General features: G+C 40.8%; 1 protein-coding gene across 1 annotated transcript in view; it reads right to left on the minus strand.

The window, feature by feature from the left end:
* Positions 1 to 887: 887 nt before the first annotated feature.
* LOC111635658 (protein argonaute-2-like) overlaps positions 888 to 22,789 on the minus strand; it is a 27,564-nt gene continuing 5,662 nt past the window's right edge. Inside the window, exons 3-4 of the mRNA XM_023380681.1 lie at positions 3,940 to 4,098; positions 888 to 3,867 (exon numbers count right to left, since the gene is read on the minus strand). Of these exons, the coding sequence (XP_023236449.1) occupies positions 1,049 to 3,867; positions 3,940 to 4,098 (2,978 nt within the window). The 3' untranslated portion in view covers positions 888 to 1,048. The remainder of the gene's footprint in view (positions 3,868 to 3,939; positions 4,099 to 22,789) is intronic.

The raw sequence follows: 22,789 nt of genomic DNA on the forward strand, positions 1-22,789 counted from the left end.
TAACTTTTCAATATACAGGTATACCTCGACTTACGTCGTTCCCGATTATACGTCGTTTGCCAAAAAAAGTATATGGAGAAATAAAAATCAAGTTTAAGTCAGTTTATTCGACTTTACGTCTGTCCGCCACAAATATTGAAGTCGTAATATCACTAGAAAAACGTTTAAAGCACACAAAATCATAACAAAATACTGTATATACATTTACGAATATGTACTGTATTTACAGTACATGCATTCGTAAATTTAGATTACTTTTTTCTGTACTATATTAAAAACTAAAATTTATTTGTTTGTAAGCTTAAAATAGATCCTTATTAACCATATATTATTAAAAATGTATTAATAAATAAAATACAGAACCGGAAATTTATGGTTTAACCAAGTGACAAGTAAATTCGACTTACGTCGCCTCTCCTGGAACCAATTACCGACGTAAGGCGAAGTATACCTGTAATTATCACACTTAAATACCCCGTCTATAAACTATGAATCTACATACATTTTAATACAAATTACAGCCACTATTGAAAATCCTCTGAGTTTGTTGATTTAACGGGAAATAGATCATTTATAAATGATTTATTTCCCATTAAATTGAATGATAACGTAGTTCTCCCAATGTATTAAAATACAAGCTTTAAACTCGGTCCAGATATCATCATTTCTACGTTCAGTAAAGTTATTGAAAATGTATTATATAAGAGGATTTTTATATTTATACAAATATGCGACATTATCGATCTTAATTGGAATAGATTTAAGCAAAGTAAACCGATATTACACAAATATTTTTGTGTAATACCGGTTTACGAAGTCTTCAATTGCAATGGATAATTTTAATATTATAAAGTTAAAGTAAACAATTCAATATTAAAATTCTTTAATTTAATTAATCATTTTAATGGCACAATTATAACATTTCAATCAACTTCATAACAGGTAAAGATTTCCTACAGGGCAATTTGCACTGAACAAGCCTTGTACAGTGATTAGTTTTAAAATTCTATTTTTTTTAAACAATTAGTAAGTAATATTACGTATAAATTTAAACAAAATACATTCGATTTTGCATATTGTCTACTACTTTAATCGCCTCTTTAATACCTTCCTGTATAATAACTTCTTCCCGTTCTGATACTTCACTACTGGAACTTGACGTTCCTTCCATTTTCGCTATTAAATATTGTTTTGCTCTAAAAGCGGCAAGGTCCGCATACATAACTGGACACGGGATGGACACACTTCTGGTACATCTGACATAAGTGTGGCATAGATAGTAAGTTAACACTTGTAGCTCGTCAGCTGTGAAGTTATTGTCGTCCCACAGAACCGTATAGTGGGCAGGTCTGCTTGTACCTTGAATCCCCATATGGCTGCATAAAAAGAAATCGTAGAAAACGGGATGCACTACGTCTGTATCCACTGTAGTACCGGGTGGGATGTTTCCTGGTCTTCCCACACCGTCTTTTCGATCTGCAGGAACGAAACGTGTATGATGACGTTTTCCAGTTACAATAAATGTAATTGGAGGTTCGTATCTCTCCCCTCGAGCCATTTCTTCACAGGCTTTTCGAATTTCAATCAGTTCATAGTCCAAAACTTTTTTGTATTCTCCTTCGCTAAGACCGTCTCTAAAAAATATGATTTTTTCCGGTCTCTTTCCTTTCGTTCGATTGTAAAATTCACGCAAAATTTCTTTCATCATGTCCTTCAGATCGATCACTATATCCTGTCCAAATGTTGTCTGATCTACTTTCTGTTTCTTATGCTGAACACGAACGGAGGCCTTGAATTTGCTCGGATATGAATCGAGGCTACCCACCACTGCTGCTATCGAATATCCTATTTTGTCACCAGGAGCTGGATGAGTACAGTCGACACCTACAATAATCACAGGTCTCTTCAAAATTGCAGGCTTGTCTGCAAGCGACAGAGAATTGTTAACTCCACCCATTTTGGCATTAATTTTTTGACATAAATTACAAATTAGTTGTGGGTTGCATTTTCTTCCCGTGGCATTTATATCTTTTATACATTGGGTCATAAGTCCTAGTTCTGTTTCTGCAACTGTTTTAACTTCTGAATAGATGCTTTCTGATGGCAGCACGATTATGGCTAATTGCAAATCTGGATAAATATTCTTTGCTTGTCTAAGTATACCTGAAGGTCTTCCATCGCGACGTGTGAAGCGCTTAATAAGGAGAGGTTGTGCAAATTGTACTCCTACACTTCTTCCACCATTACATAGCATTTTCACAAAGTTGTCCAGAGCATTCTCGTCGCAGAATCGAGCCATTGAGAAACTCAGCAACACCCATTTTTCAATTGTTACTCCTGTATAAAATCTCTTGCCTTTCATATCCCAGCTACCGTTGAGAGGTCTGATGTTCTGCTCTTGTTGATAAGTTATTTGGGGAGGATCCAACATTCTTCCCGTAAACTTCACGGGGTTGGGACTTACACGAACGCCAAATTCTCTTGCGAATGGTTCGAAATCTCGCATCAAAGCATTGACTGATTGTCTTATATCATTGAATCTGTCAGCAGGAGGACGAGCCGTGTAGCGAATCATATCAGCAGTTTGTTTTTCATTTAATTTCTTTCTGCAGTGTTGACCTTCAACGATATTGCACACTTCCATTGGTAAATAAACAGCTCTGTTATCACTTCCCACATTTAAACAAGGTAAGTTGGGATTTCTTAATGCTCTATATTCAGTACGAAAGTATTCAGATACGGAACACTTAACATCTTTGTCATTAATTCTTCTCGTAAAAAATGTATTATTTGCACTTTCTCTTGTTATATCTCGAACTCTGTACTTTCGAGGATAAGGCAAATGGGTTACTTCAACTTTCAAAGTCTTTATTTCTTTGGCTACTGTCCGCCTTTGGGCATCGGTCAGACCTCTAAACTGTCTTAAAGACGATTCAATATTTTCAGTATCCAGATTTAATACTTCGAACATAAACTGGATAACGGAACAACCTTTATAAAATGTCGTAGCTGATTTATCTATGTTAAGCATAGGCTTCCATTTTGTCAGCTGCATACTTTGATGATGACCAAACCAAATTTCTCTTCCTTCACTCAACGGAGGAACTTCCTCCATACGTGGTTTGGTGAAGAATGATCTTCCTACTGGCACCAATCGTAAGGCAGGACCGTGTCTTAGTACGGTTTCTATGGCCATGATTCCCAAAATGATACCTTCCGTTATATCACTGCATCTACCAGCTAACAACTGATGTAATGGTTCTAAATTAATCGAATTATCTGCTGATCTTCTCATTGTATCTTTTCTATTCACAGGTTGTATTTTTATTTCGTAATTTATATCTTTATCAGGATTAAATTCGTCTGCAACCTTCACAGTCATCACTTTTTGGTCTTTAAATGGTAACAAGTTTCGTGTATAGAAATTTTTCTCTCCGTCAAATGCCGGCCGAATATTCTTAAACATTGGCACCTGCTTAATCATTGCTTCTACAATATTTCTGTTTTGTTTTGTATTCAGGCATTTATACTTTTTATGTTTGGGCAGTTTTTCACCCGCATCACTTACAGGTATAAGCTTTTGAATATCTACGTCATAATGGTATATCTCTCCATCTGGTATATCTATAGGAAAGTAGTTTGCTATTAAATTGATCTTTCTACCTTTAACTCCAATTCCTGGTCGTTTAGCGAATCTATTATGCATGGAACCACTGAAAGTCACTTCCAGACCCAGTCTTTTCATAGCGCTTGATAGATATTCCATTGTAGTTTCCGATTGTGCTACCGTAGCAAGAGCCATTGACGATGGCTGTCCACTCTCACTGGGAATTGGTAGTTTTTCCACCAAGCTAACCCTTTCAGCACCTAGATATTTTATTAAATTTGTACTATATTAGTTCGTTTGACAGACTGTTATTTAAGGAAAATGATACACACCTTTCGGTGCAGGTGGTTCTGCAACACTTTCACCAGGTACTGCTCTGGCTGCAGGTTTACTTGTTGTAGGTCTTTCATCTTGTCTTGATACTGTCGCAGCTGGCTCCTCAATACCGGGCGATACAGCCGGTTGAGATTGCTGCTTCGAATGACCACTTCCTGCTTAAAACAAGAGAGGAAAAGTATAAAATTGATTAAATTGTGAAATAACACTGAAATGAGTCTAAATGGCGCTGCTTTTACATGTAAAACTAGGGTACACGCATTTGGCCATCCAAACGAATTGTTTCTACAATTACGATTTTAGATTGGGCAACCGGTGTTTATGTCGCAGAAACATTAGTTAGATCGCAGTATTTTTGCTAATTACCTAACTGCATGAAACTTTTCGTAGTGCAGCAATATCACAGTTTGTCCTGCCAGATGACAAGAGCGAATAACATAGACACTTCCTTTTTATGCTCTTGTATTGTAATACTCCTGTCAATAAATACTTTATAACTTATAACTTTCACTCACAAATCTCTAAATTTACATTGTATGAGCCTTAAATCACCAATTAACTCACCTAACTCTTATACCGATCACATTTGCATTTTTTTATATAATTAATCTTCATGGTTAATTTATGCAACATTTTTCATTCGAATAAAAATTAAAAATACCCTTAAATATTTTCCTGACTAATTAATATCTTATTTTATATTATTATAAGTGAGGTACCCCGCTTTACCTAGAAAATGATATATTATGTAAAAGTTAGACTCATAAATAATAAAAGTAATTATTTACTATTATGTGAAATTCGAAAGTTAATAACAGCGTTTAATCCTTTAAAACTTTAACAAATTTAAAATAAAAATGCCCTCAACCAAAAGAATTTGACCCTACGAAAACGAAATATAAAGGACATGAGAGAATTATAACTCTCTGTGTTTTAATATAAACATTCTCACGATCAAACCGTATATAATTTACAGTTATCGGCGAAATTCGTCATATTGTTGTCATTCTAACACCACCTTTAACCCCACACCTGCTAAAACAATTGATCACCTGACGAATTTTCCCACCAAAAAGGTATAAAAGCCGGCCTCCTTCCCTCTCTCCGGGGGGAGTCGCTCGCGGATTAAGGAGTCACCCATCGAACGACCAGACGTACCTTCACGTCCAGTTGACCGACTGCACGACACTGATTAGAAGACCTTGTGACCAACTCGAATCACCTGTCAGCAATTAAACAGACGAAGTATCCACCCGATACTGTCACAGAGGTATGAAATATAATTGTAAACTCGCTCTCTCAGCCGCGGAGTTTTGTACGGTTTTTATTTTGGTAGCTAGTAAAATAAATCGTTGTTTTGCTTTAAATGGTGTCGCTTCTCGACTTTGCTCACGCCTTATCGTCGACCCCTCCGACTCTCCTCCACTCGCGTAAAGCGTAACCGAACGTTACTACCATCCTTGACAAGAAAGAAGGTCCGAGACCTGTGGCCGGAAAGAGAGGCCAGCTCCTCCCTCCCGGTGGCTCACAAATTGGTGTCACAGAAGTGGGGTTTGAATCTAAAAATCCCTAGAATCCTCACAAATTGGTTTGCAGGAGTGGGGTCCGACTTTATCGGTAAATCGATAAAGCGAAGGAGGCTATAGTCGAGAAAGTAGTTGATTTAAATCGTAGTAGGGATTGTTTAGACCTAAGATTTATTTAGACCTAGATTATAAGTTTAGATAGAGTTAAGCTTAGAAAATAGACCTAATGGAGGAGGCAGCTCGTGATGCGGCTAGGGCAGGCAACCCAAACCCAAATCCTAACCCAACGCCGAATCCCATTACGTTGGGAGGATTGAGTGGAATTATTCCTTTATTACCTGTATTCTCGGGCGAAGCTGGAGGCCCAAGGGTGACAGACTTCTTTGATTCATTAACAGATGTCACCAAGGTAGCGGCATGGTCGAAAGCGCAAATGTTGGCCGTTGCCAAGCTTAAGCTTACCGGGATAGCCAGGGAATTTGTTAGGAAAGACCGTCGAATCAAGGAAGTGGAAGAATTCGACGAATTTAAGCGACTGATGATAGAGCGTTTTGACCGCGAACCCTTTACATTTCGCCTGAATAGATTTTATACGTGCGTGCAGAAACGGGATGAAGACGTACAAACGTATGCCGCTCGCCTACAGGCGTTGGCCATGGAGATAGAAATCACGCCGGAGCCTGGCGCAACTGCCACAGAAACAGCCATCATTCACCGAGTCCAAAGCAAGGAGCTAGATGAGAGATTAAAGGCACAATTCCTAAATGGGATCGATATACGCATAAGGCAGCGAACAATGTCCCGAGAGCCTGCCACCTTCGACGACGCGCTTAAAGCCGCTATTAGTGAGGAAAGGATAGAGAACCTTACCGCACATCCTCGAGGGATCATGCGAACAATTAGGGAAGGCGACAAATCGACCGATTCCTCCCCCTCTTCAAATGAGCTACATCAATTAACTGCAGCGATGAACGAGATTAAAGCTCGCATGGAAAGTTTAACAAGACCTCCCTCTCAAAATAGTTTTAGAAACCCTGCTTCAAGGAGAAACCAGCGAGGAAGTTATACGAGTAGCAACTATAATAACAATAATACGAATAATAATCCGACCTTACGGCGAAGGGACTATCGTTCAAACTCCCCTAGTCGCCAATTCGATCAAGCGAGCAGAAGACCTAATACGAATCAATCCCGGAATCGGAACGCGCCCGGACCGCGACCTAATCAACGGAACGGACAATCCAGGCGTTCGCAACCTAGCTTCCCTAGGCGACAAGATGCTGAAACTGAAGGAAATAGAGTACGATTCCGATCTCCGCCGAAGGAAGAGACGCAAAACAGATGGCAGGGCAATGTACATAGTGTTGAAAGTCCCCGACCTCGATTTAAATATAGAGGGGCAACTTCTAGGCTCCCTCTCTCTACCTTTAGGAGAAAGCAAAGGCCAGAGTTAACCTTGAATAAACAGAACGATAAGAATTCGCTAAAAAAGTATCGGGGAAATTCCTCTCTGCAAATTTCTAAATATACCACTGAGAGAAGTGAGGCTACATTTGACTGTTGCATAGGAGGCAATCCAGCGATAGTTCAAGTAGACACGGGAGCTAAAGTATCGCTGTTATCTAAGGCTTTTGCCAATAAAATGAAGGAAACAGTACCTATTCACTATAATAAAGAAACGGACCTGAGAAGCGCTACTGGACATTTAATCAACACCTATGGTATTACCAGCCCTATGTTCCAGATCGGAGATTTACAATTTCCTTTCGCTTGTTGCCTTGTAGATATAGACGTGACCAATCCCTGTGATGGCATAATTGGCCGAGATATGATAACAGAAAAAGGATTTTGCATTGATTTAAAAGGGGGAGAAATGCTAATTCCTCTGCATACTGTCGTACCTTTTCATACTCCAGGGAGTGAGAGGAGAAGAATGGTAAGAGAGAAAAATGAGGAAGAAAGGAAAACAGCATTTAGTAAAGGTAGGCGAGGAGGAATGAAAAACAAGCCGTCCCAAACAGCGGAAATTAAGGAGGCAAAGAAAAGAGCCAACCAACTGGACGAGCGGGAAGAAGGAAAGGAAGTAGTAATATTAGAAAATTGTCAATTGCCTCCGTTGACCGAAAACATAGTTACCGCTCGGATTTTGGGAATCAAGCGACCTGCCCAGGTCGGAGTAATTGAAACTGATTCTGTTGGTTCAGAGGGAGTCTCCGGAGTAGATGTACTGGTGACACCCAATAAAAAAGGACAGGTTCCCGTGCGATTTCGTAATGATTCTCACAAGACAATTAAACTAAAGAAAGGTACTAAAGTGGGACTCTTTTTCGAGGCTATAGAGAGCTCCGATCGCATAGATAATATCAAGGAGGGAGCGACAGCGAACCTTTCGGAAGAGGAATTTAGTCTACTTTTTAACTGGAATGGGATCCCAGAGGAGAAGAAGCAAGACCTACTGACCTTAATGTATAAATATAAACATGCCTTTGCTACGAACGACTATGACCTAGGATATTGTGATATTGTGCAACATCAAATAAACACAGGTGATGCGGCGCCCATTTACTCTCCGCCCTATCGGATCCCTTATGCGCAATGCCAGCAATTAAATGAGATTATAGATGGCCTCTTGGCCCATAATATAATTGAACATTCTACCTCCCCTTGGAGTTCGGCTGCTCTCCTAGTAAAGAAAAAAGATGGTACGCTTCGCTTGGTAGTCGACTATAGGAGGCTAAATAAGATTACTAAGGTGGACCCATACCCATTGCCCATTGTACAAGAATCCCTTAGTCTAATGGGACAAGCCAAGTACTTTTCGACGATGGATACGATCTCAGGTTTCTGGCAACTAGGGGCAGGTGATAAGGAGAAGACTGCCTTTTCCACTCCTGATGGGCATTATCAATGGAACCGGGTCCCAATGGGCCTTAAAACNCATGGTCAAAAGCACAAATGTTGGCTGTTGCCAAGCTTAAGCTTACCGGGATAGCCAGGGAATTTGTTAGGAAAGACCGTCGAATCAAGGAAGTAGAAGAATTCGACAAATTTAAGCGACTGATGATAGAGCGCTTTGACCGCAAACCCTTTACATTTTGCCTAAATAGATTTTATACATGCGTGCAGAAACGGGAGGAGGACGTACAAACGTATGCCGCTCGCCTACAGGTGTTGGCCATGGAGATAGAGATCACGCCGGAGCCTGGCGCAACTGCCGCAGAAACAGCCATCATTCACCGAGTCCAAAGCAAGGAGCTAGATGAGAGATTAAAGGCACAATTCCTAAATGGGATCGATATACGCATAAGGCAGCGAACAATGTCCCGAGAGCCTGCCACCTTCGACGACGCGCTTAAAGCCGCTATTAGTGAGGAAAGGATAGAGAACCTTACCGCACATCCTCGAGGGATCATGCGAGCAGTTAGGGAAGGCGACAAATCGACCGATTCCTCCCCCTCTTCAAATGAGCTACATCAATTAACTGCAGCGATGAACGAGATTAAGGCTCACATGGAAAGTTTAACCAGACCTCCCTCTCAAAATAGTTTTAGAAACCCTACTTCAAGGAGAAACCAGCGAGGAAGTTATACGAGTAGCAACTATAATAACAATCATACGAATAATAATCCGACCTTCCGACGAAGGGACTATCGTTCAAACTCCCCTAATCGACAATTCGATCAAGCGAGCAGAAGACCTAATACGAATCAATCCCGGAATCAGAACGCGCCCGGACCGCGACCTAACCAACGGAACAGACAATCTACGCGTTTGCAACCTAGCTTCCCTAGGCGACAAGATGCTGAAACTGAAGGAAATAGAGTACGGTTCCGGTCTCCGCCGAAGGAAGAGACACAAAACAAATGGCAGGGCAATGTACATAGTGTTGAAAGTCCCCGACCTCGATTTAAATATAGAGGGGCAACTTCTAGGCTCCCTCTCTCTACCTTTAGGAGAGAGCAAAGGCCAGAGTTAACCTCAAATAAACAGACCTATAAGAATTCGCTAAAAAAGTATCGGGGAAATTTCTCTCTGCAAATTTCTAAATATACCACTGAGAGAAGTGAGGCTACATTTGACTGTTGCATAGGAGGCAGTCCAGCGATAGTTCAAGTAGACACGGGAGCTAAGGTATTGCTGTTATCTAAGGCTTTTGCCAATAATCAACACCTATGGTATTACTAGCCATATGTTCCAGATCGGGGATTTACAATTCCCTTTCGCCTGTTGCCTGGTAGATATAGACGTGACCTATCCCTGTGATGGCATAATTGGCCGAGATATGATAACAGAAAAGGGATTTTGCATTGATTTGAACGGGGGAGAAATGCTAATTCCTCCGCATACTGTCGTTTATTTTCGTACTCCAGGGAATGAAAGGAGAAAAATAGTAGGAGAGCAAGAGAAAAAAGAAAGGACTGCGTTTAGTAAAGGTAGGCGAGGAGGAATGAAAAACAAGCCGTCCCAAACAGCGGAAATTAAAGAGGCAAAGAAAAGAGCCGGCCAACTAGACGAGCGGGAAGAAGGAAAGGAAGTAATAATATTAGAAAATTGTCAATTGCCTCCGTTGACCGAAAACATAGTTACCGCTCGGATTTTGGGAATCAAGCGACCTGCCCAGGTCGGAGTAATTGAAACTGATTCTGTAGGTTCAGAGGGAGTCTCCGGAGTAGATGTACTGGTGACACCCAATAAAAAAGGACAGGTTCCCGTGCGATTCCGTAATGATTCTCACAAGACAATTAAATTAAAGAAAGGTACTAAAGTGGGACTCTTTTACGAGGCTAGAGAAAGCTCCGATCGCATAGATAATATCAAGGAGGGAGCGACAGCGAACCTTTCGAAAGAGGAATTTAGTCTACTTTTTAACTGGGATGGGATCCCAGAGGAAGAGAAGCAAGACCTACTGACCTTAATGTATAAATATAAACATGTCTTTGCTACGAACGACTATGACCTAGGATATTGTGATATTGTGCAACATCGGATAAACACAGGTGATGCGGCGCCCATTTACTCTCCGCCCTATCGGATCCCTTATGCGCAACGCCAGCAATTAAATGAGATTATAGATGGCCTCTTGGCCCATAAGATAATTGAACATTCTACCTCCCCTTGGAGTTCGGCTGCTCTCCTAGTAAAAAAAAAAGATGGTACGCTTCGCTTGGTAGTCGACTATAGGAGGCTGAATAAGATTACTAAGGTGGACCCGTACCCATTGCCCCTTGTACAAGAATCCCTTAGTCTAATGGGACAAGCCAAGTACTTTTCGACGATGGATACGATCTCAGGTTTCTGGCAACTAGGGGCAGGTGATAAGGAGAAGACTGCCTTTTCCACTCCTGATGGGCATTATCAATGGAACCGGGTCCCAATGGGCCTTAAAACAAGTTCTGCGGTTTTTGAAAGAACGATGGACTTTATATTACATGGCCTAAAAGGAAAAACATGTCTCGTCTATATGGACGACATTTTAACTTTTAGTCCCGACTTCCAAAGCCACCTTAAACGACTTGAACAAATATTTCAGAGGCTAGGAGAAGCAGGAATCAAACTGAAACCAAAGAAATGCCATTTCCTACAACGACAGATCAAATTTCTAGGTCACGAAATTTCTGAAAAAGGCATCAGACCAGACTCTGATAAGATACAATGTGTGTTGGATTTTCCGCAACCGGAGAACGAGCGAGAGCTTCGAGCCTTCCTAGGACTAACCGGATATTACCGCAGACATGTAGAATCCTATGCAAAGATCGCTAAGCCCTTAACTGACCTATTACGAAAGGATGAACCCTTTGAATGGGGACCCAATCAACAAGAAAGTTTTGAAACCCTTAAGAAAATTTTGACTTCCGCGCCTTTATTAAAATCACCAGACTTTACAAACCTTTTATACTAGCCACGGATGCTTCAAATTCAGCCTTAGGAGCAGTGTTGGCCCAAGAAGAAAATGGAAAGGAGAAACCGATTGCCTATGCAAGCCGCTTACTTCGAAAACCGGAACAAAACTATAGTACTACGGAGAAAGAGTGTTTAGCCACTGTTTGGGCAGTAAAATATTTTAAACCCTATCTATATGGAAGGAAGTTTACAATTGTAACTGATCATAGACCTCTTCGATGGTTACTAGACTGCAAAGATTCTACAACCAATTCTAGGTTATCGCGATGGATCATTTGCCTTCAAGAATCTGATTTTGACATAATACATAAAGCTGGAAGTTCGCACAAAAATGCAGATGCCCTTAGCCGTATTCCAATTCGGCAAATATACGAAGTCGACCCTATTTTCGCTGTACCTCAAATAATCAATGCACAACAGCAGGATAAAGTATTGGAACCTATAATAAAAGCCCTGAAGGATGGCGTTACGACAGGAACCTATAAAACAATTAAAATAGAGGAATTTTATATCAATGAGGAAGGTGCCCTTTGCCACAAAGGGACAAATAAAAGACAAACGGATTGGTGGGAACAAATTGTCATTCCAACTAACCTGAAGGACTATATCCTATATACTTATCACGATAATCCGATAGCGGGACACTTAGGAGAATTGAAGATGCAAACTAAAATTGCTAAGACCTTTTTTTGGCCAGAGATGGCGAAAGATATTCGAAATTATTGCAAAAGCTGCTCAAGCTGTGCAAAACATCGGCGGCGAGGACGGAGAGCACATGCTGACCTACAATTATTTGCTCCTCTATCGCGTGTGTTTGAGCGAACCGCCATGGATATTGTAGGACCTCTTCCCCTTACCTCTAATGGCAACAAATATATCCTAGTATTCGTAGATCATTTAAGCCGATATGCGGAAGCAATCCCTCTACCAGATGTTAGCAGTAATACGATAGCGAAAGCATTTGTTACTCACGTAGTATTACGTCATTCTACACCAACTCAGTTGTTAACTGATAGAGCACCGAACTTAACCTCTAAAATGTTTACCGAAGTGTGTAAACTACTGAAAATAAAAAGACTCCTTACTACAGCATATCATCCTGCCTGTAACGGTGTTGTTGAAAGATTTAATAAGACCTTAATCGATATTCTATCTCATTATGTATCTAAAGATCAACGAGATTGGGACGAATGGATTCCTTATGCATTGTTTGCGTATAATACATCGGTGCATGCATCTACTAATGAAAGCCCTTTTTATCTTCTCTATGGAAGAGATCCAGCATATCCCTTTGACCTAGTTGCAAACCCTGCTACCATATCTTATGACATTGAAGATAACTTTGCATCCGAATTACGTCAAAGAATGCAACACGCCCATCGAATGGCTCAACAATGTTCAGAGCATGCTGCGGAAACGAGACAAGAACGTCATCGTAAACAAAATAAACCTCCACATTATCGAATAGGAGATAGAGTACTATTAAAGGAAGTTGTTACGCCTAAAGGATTAAAGCGAAAATTAGCTCCGCGATGGTCTGGACCTTATAGAATTATTGAGATCCTAGGACCTGTTAACTTTAAAATTGAAGACCTACAAAATAAGCGGCAACTACACGTACATGCGGATCGACTTAAACCGACCAGCGCTCGAAAGGAATTTGACCTAAAGTCTGACCTAACCATCAAGCCTGCTACTGCATCAACGGAAGCAGAGCCTCAACCAGATATCTCTATCGACCCTTGGGACGATTTTATATTATCCTCTATACCCACTCCACAACCGGAAGAGACAACAGAACAGGAAGAGGAAGACGATATTGAGGAAGCTGAGTCGGAAAGAGACTCAGAACCGGAGGGAGAGACAGAACTTACTCCGCCCTATGCCCTTCGCAGTAGGGGCCCAGTTGAAGACGAACCTTGGGTTATGCCTCGACCCACACGTAGCCGTATACCACGGTTTGTTTCTCCTGCTGATAGTCGGTCATCTTCCCCTTAATCCGTTAGTTTATCAAAAGGAAAACGAAACACCTTCCGTGTTCCATCATCAAATTTATCTCATATACGAGAATCATATATTAAGGCTTATCAATATCTTTTCTAATGCCCTTCCTCTCCTTATTGGTCCTTTTATCCCTTTCAGAGAGAAAATAATGGCTAATATTGAACAAGATAATTCGGTGCCGGCAATACTTACTTGCCCTATATGTTTTGACCTGATACAACCGCCAGCTTTCCAATGCACCAATGGGCACCTGGTGTGTTCGCAGTGCCGACCACGGATAACCACCTGTCACACGTGCCGAGAGACACTCGGATATATCAGAAATCTGGCGGTGGAACAGATAATAGCCTCACTACAACGGCCGTGTACCAACAAAACGTTTGGCTGCCCAGTATTACTAAAAGAAGCTGACCGGGAGGCCCACGAAAATACCTGTGCGTACCGGCCGGTCCTATGCCCCTTCTCCGAAAATGATTGTGGTTGGAGAGGAGCCTTAACCAATTTAATAACGCACATTCAAACCAATCATCCGCAAGTGCCTATTTTACAACAGACACGATTGATCTTCTTGGGCGTTCCGGCCACCGAGCACCACGCTAACAATTGGGCCACGATATTGACCTGGTATAGCCAGTATCTCCTGCTGATGGTAACGAAACAGCAAACCGAGCCCCCTTCTTTCATTATCAAGGTTTTCTTACTTAGCGAACAACAAAGATCTTCCAACCTTAGTTATTCGATTACATTTAAGAGGGGCGGCAATACTCTCTTCTGGAGGTCTACTCGTATTCCCATCTGGGGAGCCACCGTCATCTCCACCGATCCACCCTCTCCTCCGCTCGAATTATCCGCGAACCTACTATACGCTTTCTGCGGCCACTGTAATTTTAAGTTTTTTTTTGAAATTCTGACGGAATAAAATATCCTCTCATGCGAATTACAGAAAAATGGCAGAAACAGAAGAATGGTGGAATCCCGACCTCACAACAACGAACAGAAAAATAGTCAACGTCGCATCAATAAGGGCCGCACTGAATTTTGCACGGACGCAAAGACAAAGAGGGGCTACGGCTGTTACCATCATTCTACCGATAGGCTATATGTGTCCCCCAGAGCTCGAAGAGGCGGTAAGGGAGGAAAATCGGAGGAATAAAGAACATTATGAAAGGCAAGCCGCCATATCGCCGCATGCGTCCAGAGTCCCTATTTTCCACTCTGGGCCTGGAGGGACGAGCTCCGGCAGATGAACGAAATAAACGTTCCCCGTATACTTAAAAAAAAAAAAAAAAAAATGTAGTTAGACCTATATCATTGTTAGCCCTATATCGCTATGTGCGGGAGAAATATGTATCAATATGTATCTCTGATGTCTAGAGTAATCAACAATATGTAAATAGACGTGATGTATAAATTCACGATGTATAAAGATATGTGTATCATCCTCGTAATATGAGTTAATAAACAAAAACAATTTATAGTTATCATAAACTATTCAGCCTTATCATTATCGACTCGCGACACAAGTAGCGCGTTAGATACTTCTGGCCTAATAACGCTTCAACTTAGTCTATATTTATTTATGTCACCACAATTGCTAAGAAAACGCAAACTTAATAACACTATTCCCCTATTGCAGGGAAAGAAATCTACCCTGATCATAGCGACCTGCCCGAGAAATATCACCGACGGGTCAGCGACATGGGTCATCTTCGAATTTATAGTATTATCCTAAGCCTGTTCGCAACAATGACACGTCCTTTAAAAACGGACGATCTATCAAAAGGAGTCGTGTTCTTGCACCAAGGAAATTTTCTGATAACTACCAGCCATTGGACCCTGGTGAACGATATGACCTTTGAGCACCTAGAGCGACAAATTCAATTCATATCAAGTTCTCTTGTTTACCTAGAAACAATGATTCAACAGCGCGCACATATGCCGCCACGGGATAAAGATCCACAGACTCAATGGAATCTCCCGGAAAAAGGCTTTGAAATAGTAAGAACCTCTTTCCTTAATTACCATAAAGAATATCAAGAGCTCACTAACCTAATTACTATACGGCCCTCGCAGACAAAGAAGCGAGGCTTAATAGATGCGGGAGGAAAAATCCTGAAATTTCTCTTTGGCACCGCCACCTCGGAGGAAATTCAGACCTTAAATGACGAAATTTCCAAGATTAAACAGCGTAACGAAGGCATCCTACATTTATTACATTCACAAACCACCCTATTAAATGACACCTTAAACATCAGTAAAAATAATCGGCATCAAATTTATATACTATTAAAAAGGCAAGAATCCTTCGGGGAACTAATGAATCTTTACAGATATGGCCTCGCATTTGAAACTATTCTCCGAATAATCGAGTTTTCTATCCAAGAGTTCCATTTCCAGCTGGTAGAGTTAAGAGAGGCCATTGATGTTTTGGAGCATAACCAGTTAAGCACCTATTTTATCCCGCGCGACATTATGCTACGTACCCTCCAAAACATCCAATTGCAATTGCCGGAGGGGTACGCAATGATCGAACCTATTAAACAAGATACGTTATTCAAGTATTACCAATGGATTACTACCATTGCTGTTGCTTTACCTAACAAGTTGAGAATTTTCGCTAAGATACCGTTAATAACGCCTCATGGATATTTTGATGTATACGAAATTGTAAAGTTTCCGACCTACGTACCTGTTTTAAAAACCTTTATCCAATTTCAAGTTGAATACCCAATCGTCGCCCTATCTATGGACAGACAGTCCTATATGTTGCTACGACGATACGACCTAACTATGTGCAAAGTGGATCGTCTCCCTGTTTGTTCATTGGATGTTCCTATCCAGCGCTTCCCTCAACAAAGTTGTGAATATGCCTTATTTACAGGCATGGAAACCAAAGTCAAAGACCTTTGCACTCGCCAAATCGTTATCAAGTATGCGCCGATATTTAAAAAGGTTGACCTAAGAGGATCATGGATTTATTCCATGCAATATCCTCTCACCCTAACAATTAGATGTCCATCGGGGCATACAAACCCTTCTTCTATATCCACTACTTACAAATTAAATCATACCGGAATAATTAATATCCCAAACGCGTGTACAGGGTATTTACCTGGATTTATCCTTACCTCACCTTTTCAAGGCCGATCAATAGTACACCATGAACTTGCGCAACACTTGGTAGTTCCGCAAATAGACCATCTTATAAATCAAACAGAGGTGCAAATACTGGAAAAACACCTGCAAGAGCGAGGAATCCACCAAGTAACTTCAAATGAGGATATTCAATTAGCCGATCGTTCTTTAGAAAACGTCCAATATGACTTAAACGAACTGATACGGCTATCGACGACCCCATCGTCTGGAACTTATTCAGCTTCATGGATAATTGCGCTTAGTAGTTGTCTTGGTACATTGTTAATTGGAATATGCCTCATTGGCGCTGTCCGATACTGCACACAACGCAGAAAAACTAAGCCACCGGGTCAACAATACACACAGGAAAATAACCCAGAAGAGACCACTCTAAACGAAAAGGAAAGGCCAACCGATACATATCCGGGCACATCCCAGGAAATGACACCCCGAGGCAATGCCATTCAACGACCTCAGACCTCTGTTGTTTTAACCTATTAAGAGTCTCACGACTGACCATACTACTCACCCTATTTTATTACTTTAAACATATTATATTGGTTGTCACATAAAGCTTTTATAAGCCTTTCTCGGATGTTTCGCGTATTAATAAACGGCATATAATCGATAATAGCTTTACTTTAATTTTAACTTTGTTCGGTAAACTATTTTTTTGGTATCATAGTAAGTAAGTTTAGCCATAATATTAAGAACTAGAAATAATGAGAGAGAGAGTAAATCCCTATATGTTATGTATCTACATACCTCAAGACTAAGGATATTCTTCGTTTCATAAAATGATACTAATCATATTTTATTTGGACAAGAACAGTGATTCTTCATTCCAGAAGGAAGGTAATCCACGTGTCGAACTGCTATTCACCGCTCAGAATATTCGCCTAGATTCCACTAACCTGGCAGCAAAGGACCTGACCGCCAAATATCATCGTTACGAAGATTTCATCAATATCCTGAACAAGATACTCGTCCATTTCTACGACCAACTCTATTCATCGCATCTAAGAAGACCTACTAGCAGACCGCGTGCCTTCGGACCAAGACCTCATCACCAAGAACTTTGAACTACTCTCACAACAGGACAACAGAGACGCCGCTTCGCCAATCAGCGAGTCAGCGACGACAAACAACCTAAGAAAGCACTGTTAAGGACCTTACACCATAAATATTGTCGCGAGTTTAAAGCGTGCCGGAATAAAAAGTATATGTACACCTAGTTCTTATCAATAGATGAATCATGTTTCACCTATTAAATATTATTGTCAATAGCTAAGAGAGAGAGAGAGAGAGAGAGAGAGAGANTTACATGGCCTAAAAGGAAAAACATGTCTCGTCTATATGGACGACATTTTAACTTTTAGTCCCGACTTCCAAAGCCACCTTAAACGACTTGAACAAATATTTCAGAGGCTAGGAGAAGCAGGAATCAAACTGAAACCAAAGAAATGCCATTTCCTACAACGACAGATCAAATTTCTAGGTCACGAAATTTCTGAAAAAGGCATCAGACCCGACTCTGATAAGATACAATGCGTGTTGGATTTTCCGCAACCAGAGAACGAGCGAGAGCTTCGAACCTTCCTAGGACTAACCGGATATTACCGCAGACATGTAGAATCCTATGCAAAGATCGCTAAGCCCTTAACTGACCTATTACAAAAGGATGAACCCTTTGAATGGGGACCCAATCAACAAGAAAGTTTTGAAACCCTTAAGAAAATTTTGACTTCCGCGCCTTTATTAAAATCACCAGACTTTACAAAGCCTTTTATACTAGCCACGGATGCTTCAAATTCAGCCTTAGGAGCAGTGTTGGCCCAAGAAGAAAATGGAAAGGAGAAACCGATTGCCTATGCAAGCCGCTTACTACGCATACCTGAACAAAACTATAGTACTACGGAGAAAGAGTGTTTAGCCACTATTTGGGCAGTAAAATATTTTAAACCCTATCTATATGGACGGAAGTTTACAATTATAACAGATCATAGACCCCTTCGATGGTTACTAGACTGCAAAGATTCTACAACCAATTCTAGGTTATCGCGATGGATCATTTGCCTTCAAGAATCTGATTTTGATATAATACATAAGGCTGGAAGTTCGCACAAAAATGCAGATGCCCTTAGCCGTATTCCAATTCGGCAAATATACGAAGTCGACCCTATTTTCGCTGTACCTCAAATAATCAATGCACAACAGCAGGATAAAGTATTGGAACCTATAATAAAAGCCCTAAAGGATGGCGTTACGACAGGAACCTATAAAACAATTAAGATAGAGGAATTTTATATCAATGAGGAAGGTGCCCTTTGTCACAAAGGGACAAATAAAAGACAAACGGATTGGTGGGAACAAATTGTCATCCCAACTAACCTGAAGGACTATATCCTATATACTTATCACGATAATCCGATAGCGGGACACTTAGGAGAATTAAAGATGCAAACTAAAATTGCTAAGACCTTATTTTGGCCAGAGATGGCGAAGGATATTCGAAATTATTGCAAAAGCTGCTCAAGCTGTGCAAAACATCGGCGGCGAGGACGGAGAGCACAAGCTGACCTACAATTATTTGCTCCTCTATCGCGTGTGTTTGAACGAACCGCCATGGATATTGCAGGACCTCTTCCTCTTACCTCTAATGGCAACAAATATATCCTAGTATTCGTAGATCATTTCAGCCGATATGCGGAAGCAATCCCTCTACCAGATGTTAGCAGTAATACGATAGCGAAAGCATTTGTTACTCACGTAGTATTACGTCATTCTACACCAACTCAGTTGTTGACTGATAGAGCACCGAACTTGACCTCTAAAATGTTTACCGAAGTGTGTAAACTACTGAAAATAAAAAGACTCCTTACTACAGCATATCATCCTGCCTGTAACGGTGTCATTGAAAGATTTAATAAGACCTTAATCGATATTCTATCTCATTATGTATCTAAAGATCAACGAGATTGGGACGAATGGATTCCTTATGCATTGTTTGCGTATAATACATCGGTGCATGCATCTACTAATGAAAGCCCTTTTTATCTTCTATATGGAAGAGATCCAGCATATCCCTTTGACCTAGTTGCAAACCCTGCTACAATATCTTATAACATTGAAGATAACTTTGCATCCGAATTACGTCAAAGAATGCAACACGCCCATCGAATGGCTCAACAATGTTCAGAACATGCTGAGGAAACGAGACAAGAACGTCATCGTAAACAAAATAAACCTCCACATTATCGAATAGGAGATAGAGTACTATTAAAGGAAGTTGTTACGCCTAAAGGATTAAAGCGAAAATTAGCTCCGCGATGGTCTGGACCTTATAGAATTATTGAGATCCTAGGACCTGTTAACTTTAAAATTGAAGGCCAACAAAATAAGCGGCAACTACACGTACATGCGGATCGACTTAAACCGACCAGCGCTCGAAAGGAATTTGACCTAAAGTCTGACCTAACCATCAAGCCAGCTACTGCATCAACGGAAGCAGAGCCTCAACCAGATATCTCTATCGACCCTTGGGACGATTTTATATTATCCTCTATACCCACTCCACAACCGGAAGAGACAACAGAACAGGAAGAGGAAGACGATATTGAGGAAGCTGAGTCGGAAAGAGACTCAGAACCGGAGGAAGAGACAGAAACTACTCCGCCCTATGCCCTTCGCAGTAGGGGCCCAGTTGAAGACGAACCTTGGGTTATGCCTCGACCCACACATAGCCGTATACCACGGTTTGTTTCTCCTGCTGATAGTCGGTCATCTTCCCCTTAATCCGTTAGTTTATCAAAAGGAAAACGAAACACCTTCCGTGTTCCATCATAAAATTTATCTCATATACGAGAATCATGTATTAAGGCTTATCAATATCTTTTCTAATGCCCTTCCTCTCCTTATTGGTCCTTTTATCCCTTTCAGAGAGAAAATAATGGCTAATATTGAACAAGATAATTCGGTGCCGGCAATACTTACTTGCCCTATATGTTTTGACCTGATACAACCGCCAGCTTTCCAATGCACCAATGGGCACCTGGTGTGTTTGCAGTGCCGACCCCGGATAACCACCTGTCACACGTGCCGAGAGACACTCGGATATATCAGAAATCTGGCGGTGGAACAGATAATAGCCTCGCTACAACGGCCGTGTACCAACAAAACGTTTGGCTGCCCAGTATTACTAAAAGAAGCTGACCGGGAGGCCCACGAAAATACCTGTGCGTACCGGCCGGTCCTATGCCCCTTCTCCGACAATGATTGTGGTTGAAGAGGAGCCTTAACCAATTTAGTAACGCACATTCAAACCAATCAGCCGCAAATAGACCATCTTATAAATCAAACAGAGATACAAATACTGGAAAAACACATGCAAGAGCGAGGAATCCACCTCAAATGTACCAGTAGCCTCAAATGAAGATATTCCATTTAGCCGATCGTTCGTTAGAAAACGTCCAATATGACCTAAACGAACTAATACGGCTATCGACGACCCCATCGTCTGGAACTTATCCAGCTTCATGGATAATTGCGATGAGTAGTTGTCTTGGTACATTGTTAATCGGAATATGCCTCATGGGCGCTACCCGATACTACATTAAACGCAGAAAAAATAAGCCACCGGGTCAACAATACACACAGGAAAATAACCCAGCAGAGACCACTCTAAACGAAAGGGAAAGGCCAACCGATACATATCCGGGCACATCCCAGGAAATGACACCCCGAGGCAATGCCATTCAAGGACCTCAACCCTCTGTTGTTTTAACCTATTAATAGTCTCGCGAATGACCATACTAATCACCCTATGTCAAACCTAGTATATTGGTTGTCACATAAAGCTTTTATAAAACTTTCTCGGAAGTTTCGCGTATTAATAACGACATATAATCAATAATAGATTTACTTTAATTTTAACTTTATTCAATAAACTATTTTTGTATCATAGTGAGTAAGTTTAGAATTAGAAATAATGAGAGAGAGAGTAAATCCCTATATGTTGTGTATCTACATACCTCAATAAACCAAGGATATTCTTCGTTTCGTAAAATGGTACTAATCATATTTTATTTGAACAAGAACAGTGATTCCTTATTACAGAAGGAATGTAATCTAAGTGTCAAACTGCTATGCACCGCCCAGAATATTCACCTAGATTCCACTAACCTGGCAGCAAAGGACCTGACCGCCAAATATCATCGTTACGAAGATTTCATCAATATCCTGAACGAGATACTCGTCCATTTCTAATACCAACTCTATTCATCGCACCTAAGAAGACCTACTAGCAGACCGCGTGCCTTTGAACAAAGACCTCATCACCAAGAACTTTGACCTACTCTCACAACAGGCCAACATAGACGCCTCTTTGCCAATCAACGAGTCAGCGATGACAAACAACCTAAGAAAGCACTGTTAATGACCTTAAACCATAAATATTGTCGCGAGTTTGACGCGTGCCGGGCTAAAAAAGGTATATGTACACCTAGTTCTTATCAATAGATGGATCATGTTTCACCTATTAAATATTATTGTCAATAGCTAAGAGAGAGAGAGAGAGAAAAAGTGATTTCTAATCGTTTTTGTAATCATACCTCTGGCCGAAAGAAAAAATTTAATCAACCACCTAATTTTTCAAATTGCACTATTTGAGTACAATTTTAAAGAAAGCGAAGAGTGATGTGAAATTCGAAGTTAATAACAGCGTTTAATCCTTTAAAACTTTAACAAATTTAAAATAAAAATGCCCTCAACCAAAAGAATTTCACCCTACAAAAACGAAATATAAAGGACATGAGAGAACTATAACTCTCTGTGTTTTAATATAAACATTCTCACGATCAAACCGTATATAATTTACAGTTATCGGCGAAATTCGTCATATTGTTGTCATTCTAACACCACCTTTAACCCCACACCTGCTAAAACAATTGATCACCTGACGAATTTTCCCACCAAAAAGGTATAAAAGCCGGCCTCCTTCCCTCTCTCCGGGGGGAGTCGCTCGCGGATTAAGGAGTCACCCATCGAACGACCAGACGTACCTTCACGTCCAGTTGACCGACTGCACGACACTGATTAGAAGACCTTGTGACCAACTCGAATCACCTGTCAGCAATTAAACAGACGAAGTATCCACCCGATACTGTCACAGAGGTATGAAACATAATTGTAAACTCTCTCTCTCAGCCGCGGAGTTTTGTACAATTTTTATTTAGATAGCTAGTAAAATAAATCGTTGTTTTGCTTTAAATGGTGTCGTTAC

This window comes from Centruroides sculpturatus, unplaced genomic scaffold (genome assembly GCF_000671375.1).
Source record: "Centruroides sculpturatus isolate CEXI.00-Female unplaced genomic scaffold, Cexi_2.0 scaffold797, whole genome shotgun sequence".
Classification (NCBI taxonomy): Eukaryota; Metazoa; Arthropoda; class Arachnida; order Scorpiones; family Buthidae; genus Centruroides; species Centruroides sculpturatus.